We start from the raw sequence: 15,453 nt of genomic DNA, 5'->3' as shown, positions 1-15,453 counted from the left end.
GACAGTCTTGTGAATAAGCCCCTCTAGTACATGGGCCACTTCCTTTTTTTAAAATGTTATTTATTAATTATTATTATTATTTTGTTCATTCATTTCAATTTGCTATTTGTTCCCCTTATAGTATCAGCTAGATGTTTCTCAGGGAAAAAGTTCATAATAAATATTGTGGCCAATAGGGAACCTGCAGCCACTATAGTTAAGATTATCCTCAGGCCTTTAAACCAGCTGGGATATGTGGGAAAGAATGCAAGGTCATTATGTAGGGCTATTCCTAATCCTACAATAATCATGAATCCAGCTTCAGTAGCACTATATAAAAGCAAAGCAAGCCAGGATATTAATGGAGGAACTATGCCAAGAAACAGATTAAACCAATCAGGCTTCTCAGGGCTGCCTTCTGGAAGAGCAAATCCCCATCTGATCCCTCCCAGGAAAGATAGTATAGACGCACCATATGCAATCTGAGCAAACACTAATTCTGAGTAAGAGACCTGCTGGATAGCCATTACTAATGGCATTGAAACAAATGGTATTAATCCTGCAAAACCCAAATAAAGGGCAGGCTTTGGAGAGTCCTTGAGTGATAGTATGTTATACCTTGCCAAACTGAGGTTGTTTAGCTCAGGTTCTGGAAGCTTCTTTTTTTTCCAGCTGCATCCAGAATGGTGGAAGTCCTGTGCTTTGATTATGCTGGCAGGTGCCTGTCTTAGCAGCTGAAGTTTTGGCAGACGACAACTAGAAGAATAAGCAGAGTAGATGATCTCTCTCCTTCCCAGCTGCAGAAGTCTTTGATGATACACTACCTGCAATTATGCACATAAAACATATTAGTATACAATAAAGAAGCAACTGCTTCACAGTTGGTCTCGGATGTAATCATTTCAGTCTTAATAATGTAGGGCAGTTTGAGGAACTATCAAAGTCAGAATACATGAGACGAAGAAATGGGGGAACAATTTCCAGGTACCAAAAATTGCCTGCCCTTCATATGTTCTACAACAGCATCTTACTCAAGGACAACTGGCAATGGTATGAAAATTCCACAAAGATGGTCCAGAATGCAAACAGCTCTCCCACCTAACTACAATAAAACAAAATCAAGAAGAAAATGATTAACTGATTTTCTTTTTGGCACTCCTGATGTGAGAACACTAAATACTTTATTTACTGATGGATAAATATATTTGGTCTCCAGAACACAAAGCATACAGAAACTTGGGTCAATTTGACAGGCTCTTATTTGAGGAATGCAGGTGTCGCTTGCACGCTTGCCATCATGGCATTTAGGCTGTACTTTAGAGGCACACCAATGATAATGCCAAGCCTGACAAAGGACTATGTCACCAACCATAGTATATCTTTCCTATAGGGCATACTAGGGACTAATTATGAGCTCAATGTAGGAAAAAAATTGACATGCTGTATGCCAACTTACTAGAAATAAATATTGTTCTTGATGGATTTCTGGCCTAAGCTATCAACAGTTTTTAAAAGTTGCTTTAGGAGAGAGAAGAAGAAAAACCCTATGTTCTACACTTGAAATCTAGCCACAGAACTCACTATTGTCACAAATGTTTATTTCTAAATATCCTGCATGGCCCACTCAGCCCAGTAGCGGTCTCGCAGGACTATTGAATGTCACAGAAAATCCTTGCAGGATTAAAGGAACATTTTATCCTGTATTTGTCATAACCAACCAGCCATTTTTGCCAAGTCACAGAAAGAACACAATGGAACTACACAGAAACAGATAACAGCTGCTCTCTTCTGCTGTACTACAGAATCTACTGTGACTGGTCTACTGCTTTTCAGCAATTTAGTAGTATGCAGTACTTCGTCACAAACATTATACAGTTGTTATAGCGAAATAACGCTAGTTATTTCAACTGTTGTGTTTATACAGGTTTTTTTCCTTGTGATCTCCAAGATAGTACTAGAAGAAAAACAATGAACCCAAAAAGCAACTGCTACTGCATGATGTTTTTTATATGGCAATCAAAATAATTTAAGTAATAAAGTAACATTCTACAGTGATGACAGGATGATATAAAATCCCAATCTTGCTATTTGCACAGACCGCTTAACATATGAGAAACCTACAGAGAAGAGTTACATGCTTTCTATGTATATGAAGAAACCTGTTCTGGGTTTTTACCAGTAGAATTCCTTTCACTGCTTTGAATATCAGTTTCTGCAAAATGAAATTTAAAAATAAATTGTTTTTGAGAACTTTACCTTGGAAGGAATTTGGAAACGTTGGAAAAGATGGAACATTTTCTGAGATCCTGAAAAACAGAGCATGGTTAATCTGAAAATGCACTGTGAATTGCCTGGAGGCATGAATACAGAGTAGTATCACATCATTGTTATTCTATGCTGGAGCAGTGCACTCATGTGAAATCCAGAAGATTCCAATCACAAGTGAAAGATTAGGTCCATGAATCAATATCACTAAGAGAGCTGAGAATGTGAAAGGACACTTAACCTCTAAATGAACTGTAAGAGATCTAAGAATGTGAAAGGACATTTAACCTCTAAATTAATGGGAGCAACATGACACTGATGGTTGTTGTAGGTTTTTTGGGCTGTTCGGCTGTGTTCTGGAGGTTTTTCTTCCTAATGTTCACCAGTCCCTGTGGCCAGCATCTTCAAAGGATGAGAGTTAGAACTCTGTCTGTGTTCTGTGGTCTGGGACTTCTAGCTCCTGTCCTCTGAAGATGCCAACTACAGAGACATGTGAAATGTTAGGAAGAAAAACCTCCAGAACACAGCCAAACAGCCTGAAAAACCTACAACAATCGGATCCCAGCCGTGAAAGCCTTTGAGAATAACATGACACTGGTTTGCAACAACCACAACAGCTGGAACATGCACCATTCTGCACCTGTACCTGGAGATGACTGATCATGGCCGCCTATGTTAGTGAGGGATATCAACAGTTGAGGAGGAGTGGATAAAATCATAGATCTATTTAAGATACAGGAGGACCCTCTCTCCCAGCACAAATTTATATCATCTTTGGCATACAGTTAGACATTCTGTTTATTCCTCACTCCCTTCTACCCAGAAAGCTGCATTTGAAAACTTTTTATGGTCTCAACCACAAAACATATATATATATGTTATATATATTCGTGGTTAACAGAAGAGCAATGGATCAAAAATAGCCTGAAAAGTGGAATTATGACTTGCAATATCAGAAACTCAGTGGAATAATTCATGTCTCATCTGTGTAAGTCAATATCAGCAAAAGGTAAGAATTACAATCATGCTCAGATGCACTTAAGCCTTAGAAACTTATCTCACTATAATAGTACTAATATATTGCCAGTGTACTGTAAACTGCCCAAAAGTTAATTCTGGAAAACCTGCCAATAATGTGGGAAAAAATAACAGGAAAATATCAGCTATTGTGGCAAGTTATTATTATTGTCAACCTTCATGGGTATCCGTGAAAAATTAATTCATTAATTTCATTTATGTTGGTAGCGCCATATATTTTAATAGCAATACCTAGGAAGGATAGTGAAAAAATAACAAAATGCAGTTGACATGGTACGGGAAACAGCATTATCTGAGAAGTGGATATAAATAAAATATTTTAAAAGGAACTGAAAAAATTGACAAGTAAACTGCAGTATAGCTTCATTATATTTACAAATTTAGAAAATACAGTACATCACCAAGAAAACATTTTAAAAATTACTTTAAAAGAATGTTTACAAGATAATGAATTTTGTATCCTAGAATTCCTGAATTCCTCACTCAGTTGGACTGAAGACTGAAGCACAAGATCATGGCTAAACGTTCATGGTTTATTTGAATTATTCATACATTCATTGTTATAGTTAGCTGTTTTGAAAATGCACCTATAAAAATCATGGTATAAGTACTAAAACAATACCACTGCTTTTGAAGGGAAAATGAATATAAAAACGAACCATAGAAAAATGCATTTAAACACATGCTTGTACTGGAATGAGAAAACTAAATAAAAAGAGAAGAAAAAAACGTACTTCAGTCATGGAGCCTACCTAGCCAAACTACCAATTCAGAACAGATTACGTCCACGACATTTTTATAAAATAAAAGACACGTGTACTACTGTATACAGCTCGTTCAGATGCAGAACTTTGTTTTAACTGGTGTAATCTGAAGACATTTCTACTTGCTCTGTCTTCAGTATTTGTACAGAAGAATCATCTCTTCCTGAAATTCTTGGAGGTGTTGGAACATTGCTCAGTTGGTTCTTTGCTCTCTTTCCCCCCAAAACTTCCCTGATCCCCAACCTGCTGCTTGTCTATAGATACAGTACTTACTTTGCAGAAGCAGTAAAGAAACAAGGAAACCACAGAAAGTTCAAGCAGCAGGCAATTTGAACGTTACTTTCAACCGCGCCGTTCATTAACTCTCAGCGGCAACGGAAGTTAACACCTGCGACTCTATCGCTTTGCTGATTTGCCATAGAAAGCATTTCCGGGATCGAAGGGTATCAGGCCGGATGATAACAATGGGTTCCCTGGAATTGTACGAGGCGAAGAGCGTTCAGTGTCTTTGCAGCTTGACTTTCACAGCTGCTGCCCACGTATAATTCACACAACTGGAGACAGAGGGAAGGAGCTTCCGGTGCTCCCATTTCAGTCCACGGGGCGATCGCGTTCACCGCTTAAAGCTCTCGGCCTGAAAGAGGCTGCAAAGCTCTTCCTGCCTGCAGAGGGAAGCGAGCGTATCTACCCACCCTTCCCTTCTAAAAGCAGCTACTGCACCCTGCTGCCTTCACTTCTGTACGAGGCGGATCTCGTCGTGAGAAGTGCGATAAATTGAGGCAAGGGATCTACAAATGTATTTGAATTGGAAAGCCGTGGACTAATTTTAGGACGAAATAGAACTTACTACTGTACCCGTATTTGGGATGGGGTTTTAAGCCTTCGACGTTAATGGATATTTTAGGATATTTATTTATTTGAACAAATTTAAAGGTAGGTATTAAAAAGTATTCCTGTATCAAACAGCATAGAAGGAATGGAAACGCGTGGTTTGCGAGTATAACTCGGGCGTTCTGCAGTGGCACGCAGCACACAAATCCTTTGCTTCCAGAAGAGTTGCGCTGAAACAGCACCAACACACCCACTTCATGGACACCGACTCCCTGGATGATGACTGAAGTTAAGGAAAAGTTTCTGCACACAACTCAAATCCTGACAGCTTCTGGTCAGGAATAGTCTGATTGTCTTGACATTTTAGGTGTGTTTTCTTTTAATTCTGCGTACTTTTTGTGTGTGTCCATGGTTCTGAAGTATGTAAGAATCTGATTGGAATAAAGAAAGCGCAAACTAAAGAGGAAGTCTTGGAGTAGCATAGCAATTGCACCAGAGTCTTCATGCAGATATTAGAGCTGTAGTCTGTTGCTAGCAGATAACTCTCATCTAGTCTTGTAGACTGGAACGTAAGATAAACACTCCTCTCATCTGGTCATATAGTTTGGATAAACATTTCAGTCACAAAGATCTAAAATTTTTTAGATATCTTAAAACAAAAAGCAATTATGAAGAACTCAAAAATATTTTTCATCTCACTTCCATACTACCAGAATCTGAACTCATCTAGTAAAGCTGCATGGCAAAAGATTCTGTTCAGATGAAAGCACAGACTTAACACAGCACATAGTTAATTTATATAGTTGTCTCCCACAAGGTGTAGTGATGACCATCAGTTTAGGTCAGTGTGAAAGGGTATTATCCAACATACACAGAGAATAAGACTATCAGTGGCTACTAGTTATGATAGTGATATGTTAACTAAGAATTTTGTAATTGTTTTATTTTATTTTGGATGGCAATTTCACAAGTGCCTCAGTTTTGGCATATTGGGCTGGAAGATTCTGGGATTTTTTTTTCTTCCAGAAAGTAACATTTTCACATTGTGGAGGTAGCATGTTTTTGAATCAGTAACAGCAATGATAGAGAACTCCCAGAGAGAGTGGTGTTGATGAATAAGGAAAAGCCAATACTCTTACCAGGATAATACCTTTATTAAGCCAACAGTAGAAAGAAATGGGAGGGAGCATAGTTATTGTTACCCTGAAAGCTTGAATGCAATTTCATGACTTCTTCTCTCCCTCCATGTTTGGTTGGCCTCATAAAAGTATCACCATCATCGTTCGTTATTACAGTCTCAGACCAGCAAGATTATGGGAAAACAGAACATACAGAAAAAAACTGTATGTAGTACAGTATATTAATCCTTCTTTCAATGTGATTGCAACATTTCTCTCCAGTTCTCATAGCAATCAATAAAAATTTAGACACCCTGTCAGTAATATAAGTGGACGCACCCTCTAAGCAGGTCAGTATCAAATCTGTGGGGCTACCATGCAGATAGACACCTATTAGTGGAAAGATTAACTTCTTTCTACAATCATCATACATTCTGCAGTGAAAAATAATTTATTTGATTTGGCTTCTTCATTTCCACAAGGACGTTCCGTCATTAAATGGAATTTCCCTAAATTGCCCATCTAGTATAGCTGAAGGCAATACATTCAAGTGAGCTAACATGAATGCTCTCCTATATTTTGGAATGGATAATGCATACAAGGATGGACCAATTAAGAGTCCGTAATTATTAATTTTATTATAGATCAGTGGAGAGCAGCCTTTATTAGCTGCAGTTTTTAAGAGCTGTAGATCCAAGGCTATTAAACAAGGGATTTAACCTGATAATCATAACTACCCACATCTTCTACTGAAAAATCTAACTTAAATAGTTTCTTCTCCATCTTTCTCTACCATTGCGTAATATAGGTATTGTTAAGCAGTAGAGAGATATAACTTCCATGGACTGCTAGAAAGTGTAGATTTAGCCACCATTTAAAGGCTGTGATCCATGCCTTACATTCTAATGATCGAATGTGCAGCTCCAGATAGATAGCAGCAAAACCCACGCAAGATGGAAGGCCCAAGAGTTTCCTTAAGAAGGCAGATTGAAGTTTATCGACTTGGGAATTGAATCCCAGTACGTATCCAAATAGGGATGCCATAAATAAGTTGGTCCAGAGTCTTGGCCTTATAAATTTCAATAGCAGAAGGGATATATTGACCCTCTTGCATATAGAAAACCTTAGGATCTGCTGCTGACTAGAACTAGCTGACTAGAACTCACCTGCCTTCACTGTTCTACCCAATATCCCACAGTTGTATGCTTAAATAGTTTGTGCTGGCCACTTGCTTAATGGCATTACCATTTAAGGTCCATCTATATTGTTTACAAGCTTCAGAGAACACCAGGACTTTTGACTTACTATAACTGATGATCAAATTAATCTCAGAGCAATAATTCCCAAAGGCAGAAAGTAGCCTATTTAGCCCAGTTCTTTATATTGATAGCAGTATTGCATCATTGGCATACAAGAGTAAAGGTATCTTGGTATTTTATAGTTTGGGAGCATGAAAGTCAATATTGCTGAGATAAAAAGGCACATCTTTGAAAAATATGTTAAAGAGGAGCCCCCACAAAATACATCCCTGTCTTACACCTTTTATTACCAGGCTAATAAAAGTATCACACATTTTTGTGTTATTTTTCTTTGGTCCCCCCTTCAGTTAGTCCAATAAAGGTGTCACCTAAGATGGAGTTTGAATTTTGAACAATGAGAGAGGGCTGTTGCCATCATGTTCAATTTATGAATTTCCCACAGGTTGACCACTTTAGAAAATGGGATACTTAACTAGATAAGCCTATGGTCTGATCCCGCAGGACTATTGATATATCCTTAGGTGCATTTGCTAAAAAAAAAGTTGTGTTTATACGGATATGTAGGAATATACTGTAAATGAGATGTTTTGTGTGGTTTGTACTATACTAAATAAAAACTAATATGAACTATAATACCTATCAGACATTTCAATTTCTTAAGTTTCCATGTTAATTATTTTACGTATGAATGTTTATATTAACAGTTGAGGATTTAATAGCTGGTTTCCTCTGATTTTCTTTTAAGGCAAGTTTCATTCTAAAAATAGTTTTTACCAATTTGTCCTGTTTCGCAATGAATAAGGAGGTTTGGAGGAATCTGCCTTTAAAGGGAAGTATATGAGGAATCACACATACTGTATGGTGTAAGCACATTGTTGGCTCTTCTGTAAACATATATTGTGAACATATTTAACTAATGCTAGTCATTTTACAGCATGTTTCATATTAACCCCCTTATATCTGCTTTGCTAGGCAGTCATAAAATATTAGTTCACTGCCACTTCTTTCTACCTCTGCTTTCAGCATACGCAGTTTTTATCCTGTATTCATTAGGTTTGTTACTGATCTTGTGCTACATAAATTATTAGACTCAGCATAACACACATAGAAGCAGATGGACAGGAGTGCAAAATGTTTGGATGTCATTAAAGAGCTAGCATATTTTGCCTGAATGCACAGCGAAGAAAGTCCAATGAAGATTGGGGAATCATGTACAAATACTATATAAAGTTTTCTATGTTTTAAAACAAAGCTGACATAGTTGTTTATTTTTGCCAGCTTTATAGTCTTATTGAAAATTAACTGCTGTACAGTCATATATGATAATCTTAAATGAGTATGGGAAGACCAAATTGCCTGGCTTGTCTCTTTTTGTTCTGCATTATTTAAAAGCATTAGGTGATGACATTTAATTAGCAGTTTTCAAAAGGTTTGTCATGTTCAACTCAGAATGAATAGCTAAAATAAAAACCAAACAGTTGGTGGGTACTTTAAAGATAAACAGATTTGCTTCAGTGTGAGTTTTCTTGCATTACAATCTGCATCTTCACACACATGTATTTGACTGGACTACAACTCATAAAAGCTCAAATATAAATCATCTGGTCTTTCAGGTGTCCCAAACTCTATTGTTTTTATTTTCCTATAAACAACTAACTACTGTCTCTGAAGGTCTAATCCACTTTGAGCTGTCCTAGCATACAAGGACTTAAAACAGAAACTATTAGCTGGTTGCCTTGTATGGAAAATATCTTCTTCTTCCTCAATTTGACACTGTAACACTTGTTTTAATGTGTATGTTTTTGAATAGTATCAGTGCATTCAATGCTTTTGATCAGAAAATTATGTTTTCGGACTACAACTGACAGAAAATCGATATGGCTTGGCCATACTTTTCAAGAGATTCTGGGAGTTGCAGTCCAAAAAAGTAACTGTCACATGTTTTGGGATTGACATACAATTTATTTAAGTATGACCTTATCTACAGGAAAATAAAAACCAAATTGTATTGCATTTTGATTAAATTTAGGTCATTTATGTTGGAGCATGCTGATTAACAACAAACCTTATACAGAGCAACTGTTCTTACACTTGGTTGTTGTAGGTTTTTCAGGCTGTTTGGCCATATTCTGGAGGTTTTAATTCCTAACGGTTGGGCACTGACCGGCATCTTCAGAGGACAGGAGTTAGAACTCTGTGTTCTGGTGTAATGTGTGGGATAGTTGAGTATTTGTAGCTGTAGGATCAGCTTTTTTTCCTTTTCAGGAGATTGTGTGATTATGGTGATAAGGGTGTTTTTTGTTATGGGTGCATTGTTGTGATCTGTCACTGTGATAGATGGGTGCTGTTAGCAGTGATCACCCATCCTTGTGGCTGGGTAGAGTTTGTTGGCCTTTTTGCAGACTGTATTTTTCAGTGCTGGGAGCCAGGCTTTGTTAAGTTTTAAACTTTCTTTTTTGTTGAAGCTGTGCTGATGTTCGTGGATTTCAACGGCAAGAACACATTGATCTTATGCTTATTTGCAAATGATTGGCATTCCAAATAGTAGAGAAACGAGTGCTAGACTGTTTAGCGTAAGTTCCTTGAAAGACTATGTATGAACGTCTAACCTTTTATAAAAAGGAAGTTTAATCAGGACTGTTTGACGAGGGGAGAAAAATAAAACAGGCTACAGTATATTACAGCACGCAACAGATCTTTACAAGTGCAAGCTGAGCGGAAGAGGAGCAAGGAAGCGAAACTCATAGGATTGCGGAAATAGGAGTTGCAAGTTGTTTTGTCGACAGCTTTTATTAACGTAAGCGGGACATTGACGCATGCGCAAAATGGGCTCGCGCTCGCGTCCGTGGGTACTCTCTAGCTAGCGCACGAGAGACGGCCTACCCGCCTCGGAGAACGAGACCGCGAGCAGCCAAGAGGAAGTGCGCATGCGCTGTACGCTTTCGCACAGGCAGAGCCAGGTGGGTGTGTTTCTGCCCTCTTCTTCCTCCTCCACCCCTCCCCTCGCGTGAGTAGTCCCGCCCTCTCCGGCCCCCGGCCGGGCAGGGCCGAGCAGCCATTTTGGGCAGAGCTTTGTTATGATTCGGTCTGGGGAACTCCAGCTACACGAAGAGTGAGGGGGGGCGAGTCGGGGCCTGGTCCGGTAAGCACGGCCTTTCGTGGAGCAGAGGCAAGAAGAGGTGGGCTTTAGACAGCGTTGAACGGCAGCTAGTGTCTGTGTTGAAACTGAGGGAGGGAAGGAGTGGGGAAAGATTCGAGCAGGCAGGGGGGCGGGAGTGTAAATAAGAGTTGGTTCGGTGGAGGAAAAGGGTGGCTGAAGGCCTCCTGTGCGACTTTGACGACTACGGTAGTAACCTGGGCAGTTGGAGGAGGACTGCTGCGGAAAGCCTTCGGAAGAGAGCCTTTGGGACGAGCGCCTTGAGGTCGGGGAGCGCCTCTGAAGTCGTTCGGGGACTAAAGGGGAAGGTGCTGGCCTGCGGGAGGAAATTGTGTGAGACCTGATTATTTTGGGGTGGGGGGGGTGACCGCGCGCGGCCAAGCAAGCAAATGGGCTTTGAAGAAGAAGAAGAACACGGTAGGGCGAGACCTGGATTCAGGAGGGGGTGTGCGAGTGGACCAGCTGGGCTGAAGAGTTGGGGAAATAGAAGAGCCGCTCTAGGCCTCGCAGTGCAAAGTTGATCCACGGTGGGATGGTCGGAGGAAAAGCGGTATGCGGTTCGGAGGGTGGCTGGGAAGAGGTTTGTAACCGAAGGTTAAAAGCAGAGGGAGCCCTAGGTTAAAGTGCGGGTGTAGGAAGGGAGGAAACGACGGGTGCCTCCTTCGGAGAAACGAAAGGTGGTTGTGAGAGGTGGGGTAAACAGGTCTGGACGGGTAGATTAGGAAGTGTGGTGGTTCGGAAGGACAGCCCTTTCAATGCTGAGTGAAGCATAGGTTTTTGCGCCTTGCGATGGGGGAATCGGGGCCGCTCTGGCTTGTTGTTGGGCAAGTTATTTATGAACTAGAATCAAACACATATGATAGGCTAAAACCGGGACAGTTTAGGTAAAATACGTAGTTCAGGACTGCTCCTTTTGGAGCAGTTTTCACTTTCTTTTCTAAGTCCCGAACTGTATGTTTCAGGAACAGTGCCATGGGTTTGCTGATTATCCTTGCAGACAGAGCTAATGAGGACTGCCCTATAAAGTAATCTAGCATACTTCTTGCTGAGTAGGCTGAGGAGGAGGGGTTGATTTGGGGTGTGTTAGGGAAACACAAATAGGGTGTCTTGAATATACAGTATATATAAGAAGGAAAGGTTTATGGTTATGCAAGACTTTTGGTCACAGATACTACATTAGTGCAGATGCCTTTTAACTTAGTGGGTGCATGTTGATTCTATATAGTAACTTTGGTTTCAGACTGCACTGGTAAATATTTTTCTATTAAGTAAAATATACATTCCGTGCTTTTCTTGTTTGATACGGTTGATGTTTGAGCCAAAATGTTGCTCTTAAATAGGACTAAAGTGCAAATGGTGGATATTGTTTTTGTTTAATGGCTGTTTTGCCTACCTTGCACTTATGTTACACAGGATATACTAATACACATGTATACTTGGCATGCTAAGAATAGTTTGAAGGGAAGGAACACTTTTTATCAATAGAAAAGAGTATTGATTATAATATCAGCACAATTACTTGTTTTTTTAAATGCAGTAGGAGAAAATTGACAAGTGTTCTCTTAGGTTATTATCATAGAGTGGGGGCTGGGAGAATTAAGATTACAGTATCTTGGATGGAGATGGTGTTTTGTCATCATTTTGATAATTTGATCATACAGTATATGTTAACCTGTACAAACTGACATGGAGTGTTCAGATGTCTATTACAGATGTAATTCAATCTAATAAGTGGTTTTGGGAAGACTTGTATTTCAACCAACAGTTCCTAGTAGGAGCCAGTTTACTTTTAGCATCCCTTGTACCTAAACATGTCAATGCAAAATTTGCTGTGCAATCTAATGAATGCTAGAGAAATACTGTTAATATTTCTGCTGATGGCAAAGATAAAAATAAAGTCTGTTTTTACTTCTGTTTTCTCAGAATAAAAAATAAAAATAATGGGAGTATTTGTGGAGTTGCAGCTGCTTGGAGGCTGTTTCATGTAGAGTGCATGTGTCATATTCAGAAGGTCTAGAGGAAAATATAAAATTCTGGTACCTATCTCCCTATACAATATATGTTTCCCCAGATTTCAGGGAGGCCCTTTTTGTCTTTGTCCCACTGTCCTTATAGTTGTGCATAGTGAGGACACAAGAGAAGAATATTTTTGGTGGCAACTTCCAGCTGATGCAGCTAACTCCTTTTTATGGGAAGCTAGGTTACCTGCCTCCCTGCTGATATTCTGCCAGCAGACCAAACTTTTATCTTCAGGCAAACTTTTCGCCAATGAATTGGCTACAGTGAAAACAGTTTTTGATGTGGGTGCCTGTCCTTCTCTTCTTTTCTTATTTTTTGGGAATTTTTTGCAATGGAAATGTTTAATTACATTTTAATATTGCAACGTATCTTTTTTCTTCTTTAACCCATTTTTAGACTTCTTGGGTATTTGCACTGGGAGACAGTTAAGGGTATATAGAATAAAATAAATATTTTTTTGAAATAGAAACATAGGAAATTATCTTACATTCTATCAATCCATTAGTTTATCTAGCTCAGTATTGTTGACTCTGACAGGTAGTACCTTGGATCCAAGGCAAGATGTTTGTTCTCGCTTTGCACATGTTGTGTGATACTGTGCTGAAAAATATTTGGAAACTGCAGGTTTCCCACAAGAGCTAGGATACTTGTGGGAAAAAAGTGCTTAGAGCATAATGTACATTTCCTGTGTAATTGATGTTCATTGCTAATCTGCTTCTGGACTCCATTTCATTGTCCTGATTTTGGTTGTAAAAGTTCTAAATACAGTAGTTTGGAACTGTATTATCCAAATAGGTGCCTGTGCTAAAGGAACCCCCCTTCATGGATTGCTGCCTTGTCATGGCGAAGGGGCTTGAGTAACTCAGAAAAGCTATGGGCTATGCCGTGCAGGGACACCCAGGACAGACAGGACATAGTGGAGAGTTCCGACTAAACGCAATCCACCTGGAGTAGGAACTGGCAATGCCACTCCAGTATCTTTGCCAAGAATGCCCCATGATCAGAAACAAAAGGCTAAAAGATATGACGCTGGAAGATGGGACACTCAGGTCGGAAGGCGTCCAACATGCTACTGAGGAAGAGTGGAGGACAAGTACAAGTAGCTCCAGAGCTAATGAAGTGGTTGGGCCAAAGCCGAAAGGATCCTGAGCTGTGATCATGCCTGGAAGTGAAAGGAAAGTCTGATGCTGCAAAGAAAAATACTGCATAGGAACCTGGAATGTAAGATCTATGAACCTTGGGAAGCTGGAGGTGGTCAAACAGGAGATGGCAAGAATAAACATTGACATCCTGGGCATCAGTGAACTAAAATGGACAGGAATGGGCGAATTCAGCTCAGACGATTATGATATCTACTATTGTGGGCAAGAATCCCGTAGAAGAAATGGAGTGGCCCTCATAGTCAACAAAAGAATGGGAAAAGCTGTAATGGGATACAATCTCAAAAATGAAAGAATGATTTCAATATGAATTCAAGGCAGACCTTTTGACATCACAATAATCCATGTTTATGCACCAACCACCACTGCTGAGGAGACTGAAATTGAACAGTTTTATGAAGATTTACAACACCTTCTAGAACTGACACCAAAGAAAGATGTTCTTCTCATTCTAGGGGACTGGAATGCTAAAGTAGGGAGCCAAGAGATAAAAGGAACAACAAGGAAGTTTGGCCTTGGAGTTCAGAACGAAGCAGGGCAAAGGCTAATAGAGTTTTGTCAAGAGAATAAGCTGGTCATCACAAACACTCTTTTCCAACAACACAAAAGGCGACTCTATACATGGAAATCACCAGATGGGCAATATCGAAATCAGATTGGTTATATTCTCTGCAGCCAAAGATGGAGAAGCTCTATACAGTCAGCAAAAACAAGACCTGGAGCTGATTGTGGCTCTGATCATCAGCTTCTCATAGCAAAATTCAAGCTTAGACTGAAGAGAGTTGGAAAAACCACTGGGTCACTCAGGTATAATCTAAACCAAATCCCCTATGAGTACACAGTGGAAGTAAAGAACAGATTTAAGGAACTCGATTTGGTGGACAGAGTGCCTGAAGAACTTTGGATAGAGGCTCGTAACATTGTCCAGGAGGCAGCAACAAAAACCATCCCAAAGAAAAGGAAATGCAAGAAAGCAAAATGGCTGTCCAACGAGGCCTTAGAAATAGCAGAGAGGAGAAGGGAAGCAAAATGCAAGGGAGATAGGGAAAGTTACAGAAAGTTGAATGCAGACTTCCAAAGAATAGCAAGGAGAGACAAGAGGGCCTTCTTAAATGAACAATGCAAAGAAATAGAAGAAAATAACAGAAAAGGAATAACCAGAGATCTGTTCAGGAAAATTGGAGATATTAGAGGAACATTTTGCGCAAAGATGGACGTGATAAAGGACAAAAATGGGAGGGACCTAACAGAAGCCGAAGACATCAAGAAGAGGTGGCAAGAATACACAGAGGAATTATATCAGAAAGATGTGGATATCCCGGACAACCCAGACAATGTAGTTGCTGACCTTGAGCCAGACATCCTGGAGAGTGAAGTCAAGTGGGCCTTAGAAAGCCTGGCTAACAACAAGGCCAGTGGAGGTGATGGCATTCCAGTTGAACTATTTAAAATCTTGAAAGATGATGCTGTTAAGGTGCTACATTCAATATGCCAGCAAGTTTGGAAAATCCAACAGTGGCCAGAGGATTGGAAAAGATCAGTCTACATCCCAATCCCAAAGAAAGGCAGTGCCAAAGAATGCTCCAACTACCGCACAATTGCACTCATTTCACACGCTAGCAAGGTTATGCTCCAAATCCTACAAGGTAGGCTTCAGCAGTATGTGGACCGAGAACTCCCAGAAGTACAAACTGGATTCCGAAGAGGCAGAGGAACTCGAGACCAAATTGCTAACTTGCGCTGGATTATGGAGAAAGCCAGAGAGTTCCAGAAAAATATCTACTTCTGCTTCATTGACTATGCAAAAGCCTTTGACTGTGTGGACCACAACAAACTATGGCAAGTCCTTAAAGAAATGGGAGT

At 39.8% G+C, this 15,453-nt stretch overlaps 2 protein-coding genes across 6 annotated transcripts in view; one reads left to right on the top strand and one right to left on the bottom strand.

Annotated features, from left to right (window-relative positions):
• Positions 1-25: 25 nt before the first annotated feature.
• Positions 26-4,493, bottom strand: TMEM69 (transmembrane protein 69). Its single transcript, XM_020783350.3, has 3 exons — positions 4,320-4,493; positions 2,236-2,285; positions 26-803 (listed from the first exon to the last, which is right to left on the bottom strand). Exons 2-3 carry the CDS (start codon positions 2,272-2,274, stop codon positions 90-92), a joined length of 753 nt encoding a protein of 250 aa, XP_020639009.3. The 5' UTR covers positions 2,275-2,285; positions 4,320-4,493; the 3' UTR covers positions 26-89.
• Positions 4,494-4,664: 171 nt separating this feature from the next.
• Positions 4,665-15,453, top strand: part of GPBP1L1 (GC-rich promoter binding protein 1 like 1) — a 50,577-nt gene continuing 39,788 nt past the window's right edge. Inside the window, exon 1 of one of the 5 annotated variants that reach the window (XM_078392855.1) lies at positions 4,665-5,244. The gene's annotated coding sequence lies outside the window, so the exon portion shown is untranslated. Of the gene's footprint in view, positions 5,245-10,094; positions 10,215-10,267; positions 10,677-15,453 lie in introns of those variants that run through there. The other 4 variants (XM_078392854.1, XM_020783343.3, XM_020783342.3 and 1 more) reach the window with 4 other exon arrangements.

This window comes from Pogona vitticeps, chromosome 4 (genome assembly GCF_051106095.1).
Source record: "Pogona vitticeps strain Pit_001003342236 chromosome 4, PviZW2.1, whole genome shotgun sequence".
Taxonomy (NCBI): domain Eukaryota; kingdom Metazoa; phylum Chordata; class Lepidosauria; order Squamata; family Agamidae; genus Pogona; species Pogona vitticeps.
This window is presented reverse-complemented; position numbering and strand designations above follow the sequence as displayed.